This window comes from Clarias gariepinus, chromosome 7, assembly GCF_024256425.1.
Source record: "Clarias gariepinus isolate MV-2021 ecotype Netherlands chromosome 7, CGAR_prim_01v2, whole genome shotgun sequence".
In the NCBI taxonomy this organism is placed as follows: Eukaryota; Metazoa; Chordata; class Actinopteri; order Siluriformes; family Clariidae; genus Clarias; species Clarias gariepinus.
In genome coordinates, this window is record NC_071106.1 from 21,009,229 (window position 1) to 21,024,494 (window position 15,266).

Here is a 15,266-nt window from a genome sequence, read left to right on the forward strand (position 1 = left end):
CGCAGCAACCGCCTCGGGCCGCCATTTTGTGCGGAGCCTACTCTGCAAAAGCGGGAGAGGATTAAAACCAGCGAAGGGGAAGCACGCAGTTGTACGGCGCCTCGTACTAAAGGAAGAGCGGACCGCGGGCCTCGTGTCGGATTCAACGAGAGGATAAACGAGCAAAAGCAGGTAAAATAGTGCCACTTTTCCGACTGGGGGGAGTTTTGCAGGATCTTTAATCGGCCTCTAGGTGTCACGATGGGGCTCCTGGTCCAGGCGGCTGGCGGGGGGTGTTTGTCTCCCTCTATCGTTATCGAAAATTTAGCAAAAAACACTTATAACCCAGAAGTTCGGGGTTATGCCCGATTATTAAGTGCTATTGAACGTATATTAGATGGCATTTCGGCAAGATGCTTCATTTTAACACTACGATGTTTGCTCCCCACTTTAGGCCAGGCGTCCATTTTCTTTTTCTTCTCTTTGTTTCCGTGACAAAAACCCGCCGTTTCTAGATGGAGCAGTAGCTTAGCCAACAAGCTAATACTACCTCTAAACATCGATAGTTTTGAGTTTTGTAATCCCACAAACAGCACAAATAGGTCAACAATAAATCATCGAAGTGTACTTTTATTCTCCTTTGGTCATATTTTTTGTCCGAACGGCGATAAACAGGCTAAGCCGTTAGCTAACACAGCTAGCTAGCAGTTTGTTGGCGCCCCTCCTCAACCGCAATTCAAACCCGCTCAGCCCTTCCTGGCCCATTGCATAGCGCGCGCACATACACTCACGCAGCCCCGGTGATCTGCACTACTAAAACGTCCAACACGATGATCTCGGTCTGTAGTTTCCCCCTCTTCGTCTGTCCTCGAATATGTTGAGTGTTGAGAGAAGTTAAATGCCGGAATCGTTAGCTAGCTTGCGGTTGTTTGCTAGCCAGCTTGTTGCGCAGATGAAAATCGGAAAGGAAGACGCGACGCTCAGTTGAGCCGACTGCTGATTTTAGGTGACTACACACGTCGTTCTTCGGAGTCTTGGCTAACAGTTTTTTTCCCCAAGCTCAAGCGAATCTTACAATTCAGTGATCGTTGATCCCAGTGGAGTGCTGTATATGTTCATTGACCGCTCGCTTATTGAGATACTGGCCACCTCAAGCAACAGACGACTGAGGGGATAAAACTGTCGAGAGCTCCCTCTACAACCCGGCTGGTAGCGGTACAAAAACGCTGTTAATCAGCTCAGAATGCCCTCTTGCTGTAGTGGAAAATCTTTCAGCATAACTTAGTATCTGAATAGTTGATGAGTTCCTGTGCTTCTACATGAATCAGTAATTTTGGGCGTTTTCACGAAGCCTGGCTTTTTGGCGAGTTCATTAGTATTATCAGGAAATGAGAGTGTCATAGCAAGAGGACGTGATGCACATCAAGTGTTTCTTAAGCACAAACTGACAAAGTAACAAATAGCTTTAAGCAAAAGTTGCACATGGTGTGTGATGCGTCAGATCCGAAACTAACAAATACTCAACGATGAGGGAGAAAACACCTGTTAACGGCTTTCTTATTGTGGTTTGATATAATTTTGATGCTAGTAAAATGGAAAGGCTGTACGAGAAAACTAACCAACAGCACATCCTGTTTAAACTTCATATTGCATTTAAAGATCTTTTTCTTAACCACGTCTAGATCTTAATCTGTATTTTGTTACAAGAGGGAAGGTCAGAGATAGCACAATCACCCAATGCAGAGAATTAAACAGGCAGGAGAACGGAGAGACAAAGTTCCCCTTATTGGTCCAGGTCACTCTAGCAAGTCAATAAATTGTACCATTAAACAGAAATGTAAGTCTAATAAACAGAGATTCTCTGATTTCTAAGTATGTAAGATCAGGGGCTTGATATAGACAAGCACACATGATATTTTATAATAAATCGATATCTCTAATAAATCCGAGTCCATGCTCTGCCTTCTGTTAAAGGTTGTACCCATGGAAGGGGGACAGACTGATGCCGTAGTGGACGAGACGGGGGATGCTTTCAAAGCCAAGGATTGTAAGACATATCAACGGCGACGTGAGGACGAAGAAGTTGAAGCCGAGCTGCTACAGGCGGCTGGTCTAGAGGCAGTAGAGCAACCCGTAGCCGAGGGTGAGGTGACGGGTACTGTGGTCGATGCACAGCAGCAACTGGTTGAAGGTGTGGTGAGCGTAAATAGTGGTGTCGAAATGATGGTCATGGACTCGCTGGACCCAGCCCTATTGCAAATGAAGACAGAAGTGATGGAGGGTACCATGACCACTAGTGTGGGTGTAGCTGGGGCTGCACATGAGGCCACAGTCACCACAGTGGATGACACACAGATCATTACCCTACAGGTGGTCAATATGGAGGAACAACAATTGGGCCTGGGTGAACTGCAACTCGTTCAGGTGCCTGTTTCAGCTGTGCCTGTTACTGCCACCACTGTAGAAGAGCTGCAGGGAACACTGGTGGATGCTACTGCCATGCCCAAAGATGGAGAACCTGTTATCTGTCACACGCTGCCTCTCCCAGAGGGCTTCCAGGTTAGTCAGTGGTCACTAATGTAGTTTAAAAAAAATGTTTCTTTCCTGTTTAGGGTCTGTTGTCTTGGGTTTTTATGGTGACTTGTGCCCATAGGTTGTAAAAGTAGGTGCCAACGGAGAAGTAGAGACTGTAGAGCAAGATGAGCTCCATGCTCATGAGGAGCAGTCTATGCCGCAACCAGAAGACGAGGAGATTCCTGAACCCCAGAATGATGACCCCACTTGGGCCAAGGACCCCGACTACACGCCTCCTGTCAAAAAGACCAAAAAGACAAAGAAAAGCAAGCTGCGCTACAACACTGAAGGCGAGAAAGATATGGATGTGTCTGTTTACGACTTTGAAGAGGAGCAGCAAGAAGGTCTGCTCTCTGAGGTTAATGCAGAGAAGGTTGTGGGCAACATGAAACCTCCAAAGCCAACCAAAATCAAGAAGAAGGGTAAGCCTGTGCAGTCACTTAAATTTGTTGCAGATACTTTTATGAATACAAATGACTGAATTTGCTGTGGGCTTTAGAAAATACTTTTGCTGAATTTTTGCAATCTGTATGCTTTTCCAGGTGTGAAGAAGACATTCCAGTGCGAGTTGTGTAGCTACACCTGCCCAAGACGCTCCAACCTTGATCGTCACATGAAGAGTCACACAGATGAGAGGCCGCACAAATGCCACTTGTGTGGACGTGCTTTCAGGACAGTCACCCTGCTGAGGAACCATCTCAACACACACACAGGTGTTTGTCTCCTTCCACACACACGTCTGCTATTATCGCCAAGGCTCGTGATTACAAACTCAAATTTTTTTTTTTTTTTTCCTTTTTTTTCCTGGACAGGCACAAGACCCCACAAATGTACAGATTGTGATATGGCTTTTGTGACTAGCGGTGAGCTTGTGCGACACCGTCGCTATAAACACACCCATGAGAAACCCTTCAAGTGTTCCATGTGTGACTATGCTAGTGTGGAGGTATGTAAAATCTTTTCTTTTTTTTTTTTAAGAAAAGTTGTTATACACGTAATAATAAGGTCGCAGAAGGCAATGTATTTCATGTTGTTCCTCCATGTTGCGATATTCTGGCACTAGCTTCAACAAATAGTTTTCGCTTGTTTTATATTTTTTCGTTTATATATATTTATTTATTATTTATAAAAATGTTGTAAAAATTTTGTAAACCAGGTCAGCAAGCTGAAGAGACACATTCGCTCTCATACTGGAGAGCGTCCATTCCAGTGCAGCCTTTGCAGCTATGCCAGCAGAGACACCTACAAGCTTAAGAGACACATGAGAACCCACTCAGGTTTGACATTGATCATTCCAGCACTTTGATTTCTTGGCAGTACATCATGCATGAGTTGAAACAAATTATTAATTAATGCGTTAAACTAAATAAAGTAAGAAAACTCAACCTTCATCCCTTAATTGTGTGATTAGGGGAGAAGCCGTATGAGTGCTACATCTGTCATGCACGTTTTACCCAGAGCGGCACTATGAAGATGCACATTCTGCAGAAGCATACTGAGAATGTGGCCAAGTTTCACTGCCCCCACTGTGACACTGTCATTGCTCGAAAAAGTGATTTGGGTAAGATTGTCCCCTATCTGCTAGCTTACACCACACACAAGGGAAAATGATGTGTGGCTTTATAATTTCTCGTGAATAATACGTAATCTGTAATGTCTCAGGTGTGCATCTGCGTAAGCAGCATTCCTACATTGAGCAAGGCAGGAAGTGCCGTTACTGTGAGGCGGTGTTTCATGAGCGCTACGCCCTCATCCAGCACCAGAAGTCCCATAAGAACGAGAAACGGTTCAAGTGTGACCAGTGTGACTATGCTTGCCGACAGGTCAGCCACCTCAAACAGTGCTCTTTTATTAATAGTCAAGTAGTTTGTATGTTGACCGTCTGGTATCATTTATGCGATTATTTTATTTCTGTCCACTTTATATTGAGTAAAAAAAAAAAAAAACTTTTGTCTTTTCAGGAGCGCCACATGGTGATGCATAAGCGCACACACACTGGGGAAAAGCCATATTCCTGCAGCCACTGTGAGAAAACCTTCAGACAGAAACAACTTCTGGACATGCATTTTCGTCGCTACCATGACCCCAACTTTGTGCCCACTTCCTTTGTGTGCACCAAGTGTGGCAAGACCTTCACACGCAGGGTATGCAAAAAGCTTTGTTACTTGCATGCTCCATATTTTTTTAAAAAAAAGTATGTTTCTAACATGTTTCTTTAAATATAAATAAAACAGAACACCATGGCGAGGCATGCTGAGAACTGTTCTGGAATGGAAGGTGGTGATGGAGAAAATGGTACTCCAACCAAGAGAGGCCGTGGTGGCAGAAAGAGAAAGATGCGCTCCAGGAAGGATGATGACGACAGTGGTGAGTGACTGAACTCTGGTAACACTTTTTCTGCTCAACCGTAAATCCATGGTCGGTGTGAATTGGAAGTTTATTTTGCCTTATTGTCCTCCTATGTTAGATGAACATGGAGAGCCTGATTTGGATGACATTGATGAGGAGGATGAGGATGAAGAGGATGTTCTTGATGATGTGGAGATGGAGGTGGAACAAGCTCCACCAACCATTCCTGTCCCTGCACCTGCTGAGCCACCTGTCAAGAGGAAACGCGGCCGACCTCCCAAGAACCCCCCCAAAGCTTCCCCTGCTAAGAACACAGCCATTGCACCCACTGGTAATTAATATGCCTTTCTTATTAAATGATCCCCTGTGATATGACCTGACCTAAAGAGCACATTTCGGCCAGAGCATCTTAGCTATAATTGGCATCACTGACCTCCCACTTGCCTGGTTCACCTCATACCTTTCCGACCGTACCCAGGTTTGTGCAATTTAATTTCCGTTCTAAGCCTCTCCCAGTCAGCTGTGGTGTTCCCCAAGGCTCTGTCCTTGGCCCCCTTCTGTTCCTCATCTACCCCCTCCCTTTTGGTCACATCTTTAGAAAATTCAGTTTACATATACATTGTTATGCAGCTGATGCACAACTTTTATATTTCCACAAAGCCTGACTCGGCTCTTCCACCCTCCTGTCTCATCAACTGATTGACTTAAATAAACAGTTTTCCTGCAGTTTTCTCAAGCTTGACATCAGTAAGACAGAGGTCCTCATAGGGTCAAAATCCCCTTTATCCAAGTCCAACAGTTTTTCACTCTGTTCCGATGGTTACTCAGTTTCTCCAAGCCTTAATGGCACTTTGTCCTTTGAGGCCCATAAAAATAATATCTGCCGATCATATTACCTTCAGCTACGCAACCCTTCTGCCACTCTTATTCATTTACTGGTCACCTACCATATTGATTAATGTAATTTACTTTTAACTGGCATGCCACATAAACTCCACTTATCCAGAACTTGGCTGCTGGTATCATAACTCAATCATCTTTAATTCATGACATTACCTCCACCCTTCAACAACTCCGCTAGCTTCGCATCAAATTGTGTATAGAGTTTTAAGAGTGAAGCAGAATTTTAAGCACACCATAATCTTGCTCTCCTTTACATATCAGAGCTTGTTTAGTCCTACATTCCCTCTTGCACTCTTCATCAAGGCTCCTTGTTACACCCCCAAAACGTTAGAAACGCTTATTTTTACATGATGTAAGGCTGCACTCAAATCATAAATCTATTTGAACATCCTTCTTAATTGTCATTTCTTCTTAAATGTCTTAAATTATGACAGTCTTTTTTTATATTAATTTTTTTGTTTTTAATCTTCTCTTATTACTCAGTGTTGGCTCTGTCATTTTGTTTAATTTATTCTTGTTTGATCGGGATGGCGACCTTGGCTGACCAGAAAGGCACCTATATAAATAAAAATGCATTATTATTATAATTAGAAAAGTTGTGCTGGAAAGACATGGTTTTTGGTTGTTCATGTTGGCAGAATCACATAATACAAGCATTTGCACAAATTGTCAAACAGTGTAATTTTCTAAAATGCAGTACAGAATCTTTTTACAGTAAGTTGTATTACAAGTAGTAACCACCATCACTTTTGCAATCTTAACAATTGTGCAGTGTGTGTATGTTTGTATATACTTTTTTTTAATATATATAAACCTGATTTTAAAGCAGATGTTTTCATTTTATAAAATTGCAAACTAATAAGTATTTTGGCTTGTAAATAATTTTTACAACTGAATAATCTGTTTTTGCAGCTACTGCCATTATCCAAGTGGAGGATGAGGGGACAGGAGCCATTGAGAACATCATAGTCAAGAAGGAGCAGGATGGCATGGATTCTTCAGTGGTGGCATCAGCAGAGCCTCTGGTGGAGGAGATTGAGGCCTCTGAGGGAGGAATGGAGGCTGAACAACTCTCCGTCCCTGAGGCCGCACCTAATGGGGACCTCACCCCTGAGATGATCCTCAGCATGATGGACCGGTGATTTGCTCTCCCAGGCCTAATATCCACACGCTCATGTGCGTCTTCTCCCATGCTGTCACCTCCCTGCCTCATAGAACACAGCCAAACTTCTTTCTGCTGCGTTCTCCTTCTGTTTCTGATCTCTGGAATGAAATATCCAATGTTTCTTTTTCACTCTTAATCTTCACTTTAATTTTTTCCTTGTTACATGCTTTTGACTCATGATGTCTACTGTGCATGATGCTTTTTTTTTTTTTTTTTTTAAATTGAATTATTAGTCTGATTATCTTCCCATGTATACCATCTAGTGTGTGGCGGCGGTTTGCAGAGGTGCTTGTGCGAATCCTGTGACTGTAATCGGTTCCTCATATTTACTGTAGTGAACTGAGCACGTTTAGATCTTTTTTTGCTTAATTAACATGCCAATATTTTTTCAGCCTTTTTATCTTGCATTACCATGGCAATATTTGAAAAGTAAAACATAATGGCCCTGTTAAAGCCTTGATATTTAGACTGTATCACTGTTGTAGAACATTTTACCCAACAGAACCCTTTTAACATCTGACACACATGGCAACTTTTTATTCTTTGTTGCATTTCTTGTTGATTTCACCGATTACAGTTGAGAGTAGGTTAGGAATATAGCCATGCAGTAGTATGGCCTGGGAGGATTTCCATCTATTACGTTTGAAATAACTAAAAATCTGAGCTTGATAACATTGTACAAAAGAAGAGTAATCTTTGCTGGTCTTGCGTGTAAATATGTTTTTTTTATTTTTATTTTACTATGAACATTTTAATCTTTTTCAAGTGAATTGACAACCTGAATGCTGACGAGATGACATTTTAAACAGCAGTCATTTGAAACCATGCTCCTGAAGAATTTTAAATCCTGATAAGGGTGTAATAGCATAAGATCATGTAAACGCCCCATTCCCTTTTTCCTTGGCCTTGTACAGCTTCTATTGTTACCTAGGTTTGTGTTTTCAGCTTTTCAGGGAGGGAATTAGATATTCTCCTATATGATTAATTAAGGTGGGATGGTAAGAGTGTAGCTTGTTTCTGTCAGCATACATTTCCATGTTTGTTTTGAAACATAAAAGGGTGAGCAATAGGAGTCAGGGTGTCGTCATCCAATTACACAAGGGTTTAGATCCTGATGCTGTAAGGGGAGGGAATATTAAAAGTCGGCTGATATTAGAGGAGCGGAAAGTTCTATAAATTAGTACAGGCTATACGCCAACTCACAGATTGAGTATGACTGCTGATGTGCAGCTGAGTTGTTTAACAACGGAGCAGGAAAAAGGTCTCTGCCCATAGCAACTTTTTCACATTTGTGTTCACCTACAGTCCACAGAGCTTAAGCTTGCTAAAGCCATTTTGCTGCATTCTGTTCCAAAAGAACTGATTGCATAGAATTAGTTTGTGAGTTCACACTTAGAAGGACTGTTATTTTCCAGATTCCAAATGTTTTTCTTACTTGTACTTTTTTTTTATGTTAAGCTCTTAATTTTAGGTTGATGCCTTTTTTTTTCCCTTTCTTTTTTTTTGTACCTAGCTGTAACTGTGTGAATTTTACAGTGGTCAGAAAACCAACATATAAAGACATTTATTATGGCTGGGTGGGGCTTTGAGGGACTAGGAAAAATGTGGAGAATGTATTGCTGTACAGCTAATAAAATAATATTGTCCTATTTTGGTGTGAAGATTTTTTTTCCTTTCCCTTCCTCCGTTTAAATTTTTTTTTCACTGCAATGAATTGAAAAGGTCAAAGCAACCATCTGTTAAATTTTGGAAGGAACAAAACATTTTACATGTTACTGTGAAGTGTGGATTAATTTTGTGAAATCGGGTTCAATTACATTTCAATTGAAGGGGGGCGCTTTTGCATGGCAATGGGGTAGGACGTGCTCTCGCTGAACTCTTGTTTTTTTTTATATAAATAAGCGCTTTATTTTACGAAAACACTATATAAAATTTTTATATGATTTTCACTTTGAAATAAAGGGAAAATTAACATGCGGGTCAATGGCGGAAAAACTACGCTGAAACTACGATTGCTAAAATGTGATAAATAGGCCCAACACCATAGTACGAGAAGCATCCTCATATGATGCTTAACAAAAGTTAGATCTCAGACCCTACAGGCCTCACACTGTAATAATAATCTTCCTTAAAGTAAAAAAGTTTAGTAACAAGTTGCACAGCTTTTATGTTAACGTTTAAAGAAATTTGCTGAACAAACAATATTTCACATTGCTGTGTAGTTGAAACAATGTGTACCCAGTTTAAAATCTGAAGTTGACTCAACTTGTAATTCAAATATCAGTATTAAGTCAGCTTAATTTGTAATGGTTGTGGGCTTGATTATTCATATTTCTCTAGGATTGACTTAGCCCAACTTTTATCTATTCAGAAACATTAGTTGTCTCTCATTGTAGCCTATTGATGTAGTTGGTTCACGTGATAGTTTTTCTATAAAAACAAGTTGGCCTAATAATACCCCGACAATTAAAACAAACATTAATTAAAAAAAAAAATCCCCAAACTAGTCAAAGTTAAAACCGTCATTTGCAAAAAAAAACAGGAGAATACGGGTTCTATCTTGCTTAAACATCAGCAAAATAGCTAGATAACATCAAATGCTTTTAAATTACAACATCATAACCATTCTTAAAAACTAGCAAAGATTTGTCTTTTGAAGACTTTTTCCCAATGGGTCAGACAAAAAAAAGAGTCCATGGCAACAAGTTTGTTTCTCAGCATGGGAAGCTAAAGGGGAGCATGTCACTCCAAGTCCAATAGAACTCTTTCTAGTGGCTTCATAGTTGTACATCCAGTGCTTTTGGAATTCAATGTTCAGAACACAGACCTGACCAAACATCCCTGCTAAAGCTGACAACGACTAAAACTTCAACAACTTGTTTACAGTATGCTCCTCCAGTAGCTCCAAAAGGCCAATCCTGGTTCAAGAGAACAAGAGGAGTCTTATAAAGAAAAAATAATAAGTTTCACAAAATATCACATAATGTTATAGTAAACAGTACACGCACACATGGATGTTAACTATACGGGACTGATTACACACAATCCTACAGCGTTTGAGAGAAAAGGACCATTGGCCCAGTTGTAATCACATGTAATCACATGATGCGATGAAGTGTATATGTACTGTAGTACTCGTATATCAAAACCTCGCTCGTTTAACAAGTTAAAATTTATTCAAAAATTTTGCTTGTCTGAAAAAGAAAAGAACCAAGGTTATTTCAAGCCAACTTAAAGTTCAGACTTTATGCGAGCTATAAACCAAGATTAACCAATATTCTTCCACAATGATGTGCACACTGAGAAAGAGGAAACGATTCCTTTAAGGTATTGCTGCAAAAGGTGGATCTGTTGAATCAGTGATCAGTGATCATCATTATCATTATCATTTTTTTTACACAAAACACATGGTTTAAAACGTTCCCTTGTAAAAATTTTAATTTCATCTGATTGTAAACAATTATTCAGAAAGAATCAGATGTAATGGTTTTGTCAACTGAATATCATCTACCTTTCAGAAGAAAACAGCAAGCAAAGAAGTCAATAGGTATTCTTTCTTCTCCTCCACCAGGGGGCGATATTGTGTAAACTTTTGAAAACCCTTTTTGTAGAGAATGGAGGGAGAGGTAATCTCATCAACCACACTTTCATAAGTATTCAATGCAATGAACTTATGTATAGATAACAAGTCATATTTAACCATTTTTTATTCTAAACTACGTACAAACCAAACAGTAATACTGTAATTCAAGTCAATGAGCAGATCCTGAGCAAATGGAGAGTACCTGACATGGTTATTTCATATGAATAAATGAGAATTTATTTGAATCTAAAATTGATGTTGTCTTATTTAGTTTCATACTTCTTAAGGATTTGGGTGTTCGATCATTTATGTAAGAATTGAAGAAAAGTTGTACTTGATGCAGTTAGAATGTTCGATGTTTTACTATAAGCAATGTTATCTGAAATGCCTGCAGAAGCACTTTAAGAGCACATGTGTCACACTTGTGTAATACGCACCCTTATGTAGTGTAAGCTTAAAGTTTGTCACTTCCTGCCTCAGAACCTGTGGTTTTTGTACCATCAGCATGAATCACAGTGGAGCAGGATGTGACTGTGTATGTGTGTATTTTACCTGCACTTTGTAAAATCTGCCGTTGCTGGCCTCTCATGCACTCTGTTCATGCACACAGAGCAAATTAGGGTGTGATGGCGTCTCCGACAGAGGTTCCCTTCTGCCTGAAAGGTATTCATTATTACGAATTATATCATTATAATTATTATTATTGTTTTTTTTTCGTAATTGTAAAACATTTTTCATCTCGACATGGGGATTGTGTGACACTGATGTTGCATCAGTTCTTTGGTGGTGCACCATCACCCATTCTTTTTTGTTGTTGTTGCTGTTTATTTAATAAAGCCAGTCATTAAAGTATTTATCTTTTGCTCCCAAAAGTGATGTGTGTGTGTGTGTGTGTGTGTGTGTGTGCCTATCCGTCTGTCAGATGGCATTATCCAGTTGCTGAAACCTCAGAGGGTCCAGCTCATGAGGTTTGTGCAGCTCAACCAGTCCAGGGATCGAGCAGAAGGCAGAGTCCTTGTAAGTCTACATTTAATATTCAACACTGTGATGATGTTTATGGATTATGTCCATTTTTGCAAGTTAAACTCAGTTAAATTTGCAAGTGCAGGTTAATGATTACTTCTATTTGCTTTTGTTGTGTTATTTTAATGCAATCCCTGTCGATGTATTCTGTAATCGGTGTTGTGAAAATATGGACTATCTAATGGTTAACAGGTGTGATTTCAGTGTGTTTTCTGTACTTTATCCATTTGAATGTTACATATAGTAGGTCTCATGTGCCCTTAGTATTGTAAAAGTCTTTTTTATGCCGCTCTGTTTTAGCTAGCATGCTAATGGCTAATGGTGCAATGTTTCAACGTCCATTCATTGAGTTAATTAAATGATATTAAACTTACCAGTTATTTATTTTTAGTGACCTAATGACAGTGGCAACGATATAGACATGATAGTTGCTGTACAGTTATTATTATGATTGGAACTCAATGACTAAGTTGTAGATATAGTACAATAGATGTAGGTACAATGACTAAGTCACCCCCTTGAACTTTATATACATAACTATACTTATATAGTTTATATACATGACATAACATATACATCATTAACATCACATTATATGTCTTAGAGATTAGACATCATAAATACAAACAAAATAAACAATAATAGTGGTTATTCTGTATAAATATGATTTAGGGTTTGCTTATAAAAAAATGACAGAGTATAATCGGTTGTGTGTGAAAGGAGAAGGTATTCCAAGAAGTAATACCAAGGCTAACTCTATGAGGAAATCCAGAGCGAGAACACTATTAAAATCTTGGAGAAAAGCCCTGTAAAAAAAAATGGTTAGATTTTATTAGATTTTACTGTTTTGGCTTTGGCACAAAGTGCTGTGTTTGCTTGAAACCTAACACCAGTCGTCAGCATCTCTTTAGTGAAGCATGGTGCTGGTAGCATCATGTTGTCTAGGATGTAACCAAACCTGTTTCAGTGTGGAGGTCATGACAACTTTACTGGGGTGGTAAACTGTGTGAGAAACAAACTTAAGAACAATTACTTTGACTTCTAACAAGCTAAAAATACTATAATATTGTTAGCTATTAGTAGCTAATAACAGAAAGAAGAATTATACCACTGCTGAGTTGTACAGAAAATTTAATCAGCAATGGCTGGAAATGTAGACAAGACTGAGGGTAAGATACATGGAGCCAATCGTATTAGAAACCCAGTTAGATCTGACAACAGATCTGAACGACAGAGTACGGCGAGATCAGTTAATAGCTAAAAGGTCATGTTAAGTTGCATCAAATGCACAGAATCAAGGTAATTTTTTAGTTGTGCTGTTTCTGAGCTGAAATTGCTATATTTCACCAGCAGATGGCACTACTGTCCAAACTCTCTCTCTCTCTCTCTCTCTCTCTCTCTCTGACAGGTAATGACACAGTGGAGAGCTACTGTCTTCCACAACAAGCAGCCAGTAAAGGTGAGTGAAACAGAGCAATAACAACAGCAATGCTAACACTGAATCCCAAGTGGAAAACAAACAAACAAACAAACCAAACCTATAGTTCAAAATAAAGAAACATTGTAATTAATACCTTAAAAAAAATACAAATTTCCTTTTTAAATAATTAACCCCTTAGAAAACATTTTTGTGTACAGTAGAACTTTTTGGCGGTATATATTTAAGCTATGCCTGTTGTCCTTGTCATTATCTAACAGTACCCAGGATTAGAGTTTTTGGTGCAGTGGTGCAGTGGGTAACATTACTGCTTCACAGCTCCAGGGTTTCTGTTCACTTTCTCCCTGTGTCTGTGGTGGGGGTGACCATCAGTTTTTTTTCCTGCCTCCTAAATACTTACTAGTAAGTTTATTGGCTGAGATAATTCACCGCTAGATGTGAATGTGTGTTCTGGGTTAGGCTTCGGACCCACCGTGACCCTGATTAAACGCTTATTGAAAGTGAGTGTGTGAGTAAGTTTTTTTTTGTTCCTGTTTAAATGAGTACTGTACTTTCAGTTGATTATTTCACTTAATAATTTTTAGGATTGCCTGCATGTTGTCTGAACATAAAAACATGACAATAGGTATCCATAGATTCTCCAACATGCTTAGCATAGCCTCCCAACCAATAATAAAACTAAACAATACCTTAGATAACTAACTGATCCTGTTTTAATGACATGTCTGCTTTTTTATTCTTTACTGCGACTTATTTATGCTTTACTATCTACATAAACAGTTTCACATCAATACGAGACAAAAGCCATTGACTTTCACTCATTATGGCAATGTGTGTCTGCAGATACACATGGTTGTCTATGCCAATGTTTTTTTTAATTGAAAATCACAATATATTTTTTATTTAAAAGCTTTGAACTATCACTAGCACTGGTTTCTACATGTTGAAGCCATGATGCACTTCAGTATTTACTAACATAGTAATTAGAAAAGATATTAAGCAGAGAGATAGCACTTCAACAGTCAGGAGATGCGTGATCCTTTTTTTGTACATGACACATAAGATCCACCTTGTGTGCAGGAAGCTGTTGCGTGGGTTCTGTATGCGTTGCCCCTTTTTTCAGTCTGGATTTCTGAACTCTAGTATAACCCTGTGGGACCACAGACATATCTGCCATTGTATCATGCATCGCTGTACCATGATAAGGTGCTGTGTTCACAAACTGAAGTGAAACTGAAACCAAGGGCAACCTTTATACTGTACTTAAAAAGGGCTTCATTTATGTTACAAAAATTAACACTTTGTTTCAAGTTGCTGTCAGTGACTCAATACAAAAGCACAGTCAAAGCAGAAGTTTGTTGTATTTTTTTTTTCACTAAAGCTCAATCAACATGGTTATAAATACTGAATTAAGATCACAAACACAACTGCAGTCTAATTTATCCTCTGGGACAAAACAGGGGCTAGTGCATCTTTTGTAAAATCCCCCTAAAAAAATTGGCACTTGTACATTTTAACACACAACATGCATTGTGACACAACATCCATTTGTACTACTTGTGATATCTTGTAATATCTCTTTTTTTTAATACAGCAAGATATCTCATGTTGCTGTCAACCTTTTCATATACTTTAACTTTTACACAAGAATCAGAAACAGTTAAAACAGTCTACACACATGTTTGTGCAGTAGTGTACTACTACTAATCCCAGTGACACAAAAGGTCATGACCTTTGGCATCACTGACAAGACACTAGACAACAGTATTCGGCACAACTCATGCTGGATTATACTTTACATATACTGCATGTCGCATCTTCAGTGCCAATGAGAAATGACCTATATTTACTGTACATTCAATCATGCAACATTAAATTAGCCAGGAACATGGTATTTTATACTGTTGCTTACAAGTGTGCTGAATGTAGAACACATGTACAATACATACTGATACAATGCCTGATACAATACTATGAAGATATTAAAAAGTCTAAAACTGATTTTTTTTAATGAATCTTGCCAGTACAGCTCTGTGCACTCCATACATACACTAACACACTTTTTATAGTCGATGACTTCAGTCATCTGAAGGTCAGAGACAGGGTGTCTGATTACTAGAGATGAGAATCAACAGGAACCACCTGATCCGGTAGTTTCATGATACCTATCTGCCATTTAGATTCATTTAAATTCTGTAAGTGTCTTGATTTTGAAAATCTCTTAATTCGACATTTACATTTTTTTTTTCAAT

The 15,266-nt window shown here is 39.2% G+C and overlaps 2 protein-coding genes across 4 annotated transcripts in view; both read left to right on the plus strand.

Annotated features, from left to right (window-relative positions):
* The first annotated feature begins 6 nt into the window (after positions 1-6).
* ctcf (CCCTC-binding factor (zinc finger protein)) lies at positions 7-7,436 on the plus strand. 2 transcript variants are annotated; one of them, XM_053501192.1, is made up of 12 exons: positions 7-171; positions 1,954-2,538; positions 2,633-2,975; positions 3,096-3,266; positions 3,366-3,499; positions 3,710-3,830; positions 3,965-4,114; positions 4,216-4,376; positions 4,515-4,697; positions 4,788-4,920; positions 5,021-5,233; positions 6,718-7,436. In XM_053501192.1, exons 2-12 carry the CDS (start codon positions 1,963-1,965, stop codon positions 6,945-6,947), a joined length of 2,415 nt encoding a protein of 804 aa, XP_053357167.1. In that variant the 5' UTR covers positions 7-171; positions 1,954-1,962; the 3' UTR covers positions 6,948-7,436. The 2 variants fall into 2 exon arrangements, with proteins under 2 accessions (XP_053357167.1, XP_053357168.1); XM_053501193.1 differs by lacking the exon at positions 7-171 and adding an exon at positions 819-1,816.
* Positions 7,437-11,080: 3,644 nt separating this feature from the next.
* Positions 11,081-15,266, plus strand: part of carmil2 (capping protein regulator and myosin 1 linker 2) — a 53,816-nt gene continuing 49,630 nt past the window's right edge. For both annotated transcript variants that reach the window (XM_053500461.1, XM_053500462.1), the window contains exons 1-3: positions 11,081-11,216; positions 11,476-11,570; positions 12,985-13,035. In XM_053500461.1, coding sequence (XP_053356436.1) covers positions 11,180-11,216; positions 11,476-11,570; positions 12,985-13,035 — 183 coding nt within the window. In that variant the 5' untranslated portion in view covers positions 11,081-11,179. The remainder of the gene's footprint in view (positions 11,217-11,475; positions 11,571-12,984; positions 13,036-15,266) is intronic.

Bases quoted from the DNA above. Each gene is read 5' to 3' on its own strand.
- ctcf (XM_053501192.1), top strand. From the start codon at position 1,963: ATGGAAGGGGGACAGACTGATGCCGTAGTGGACGAGACGGGGGATGCT. The intron at 2,976-3,095 runs GTAAGCCTGTGC...ATGCTTTTCCAG, and splicing joins AACCAAAATCAAGAAGAAGG to GTGTGAAGAAGACATTCCAG. The intron at 4,115-4,215 runs GTAAGATTGTCC...GTAATGTCTCAG, and splicing joins TGCTCGAAAAAGTGATTTGG to GTGTGCATCTGCGTAAGCAG.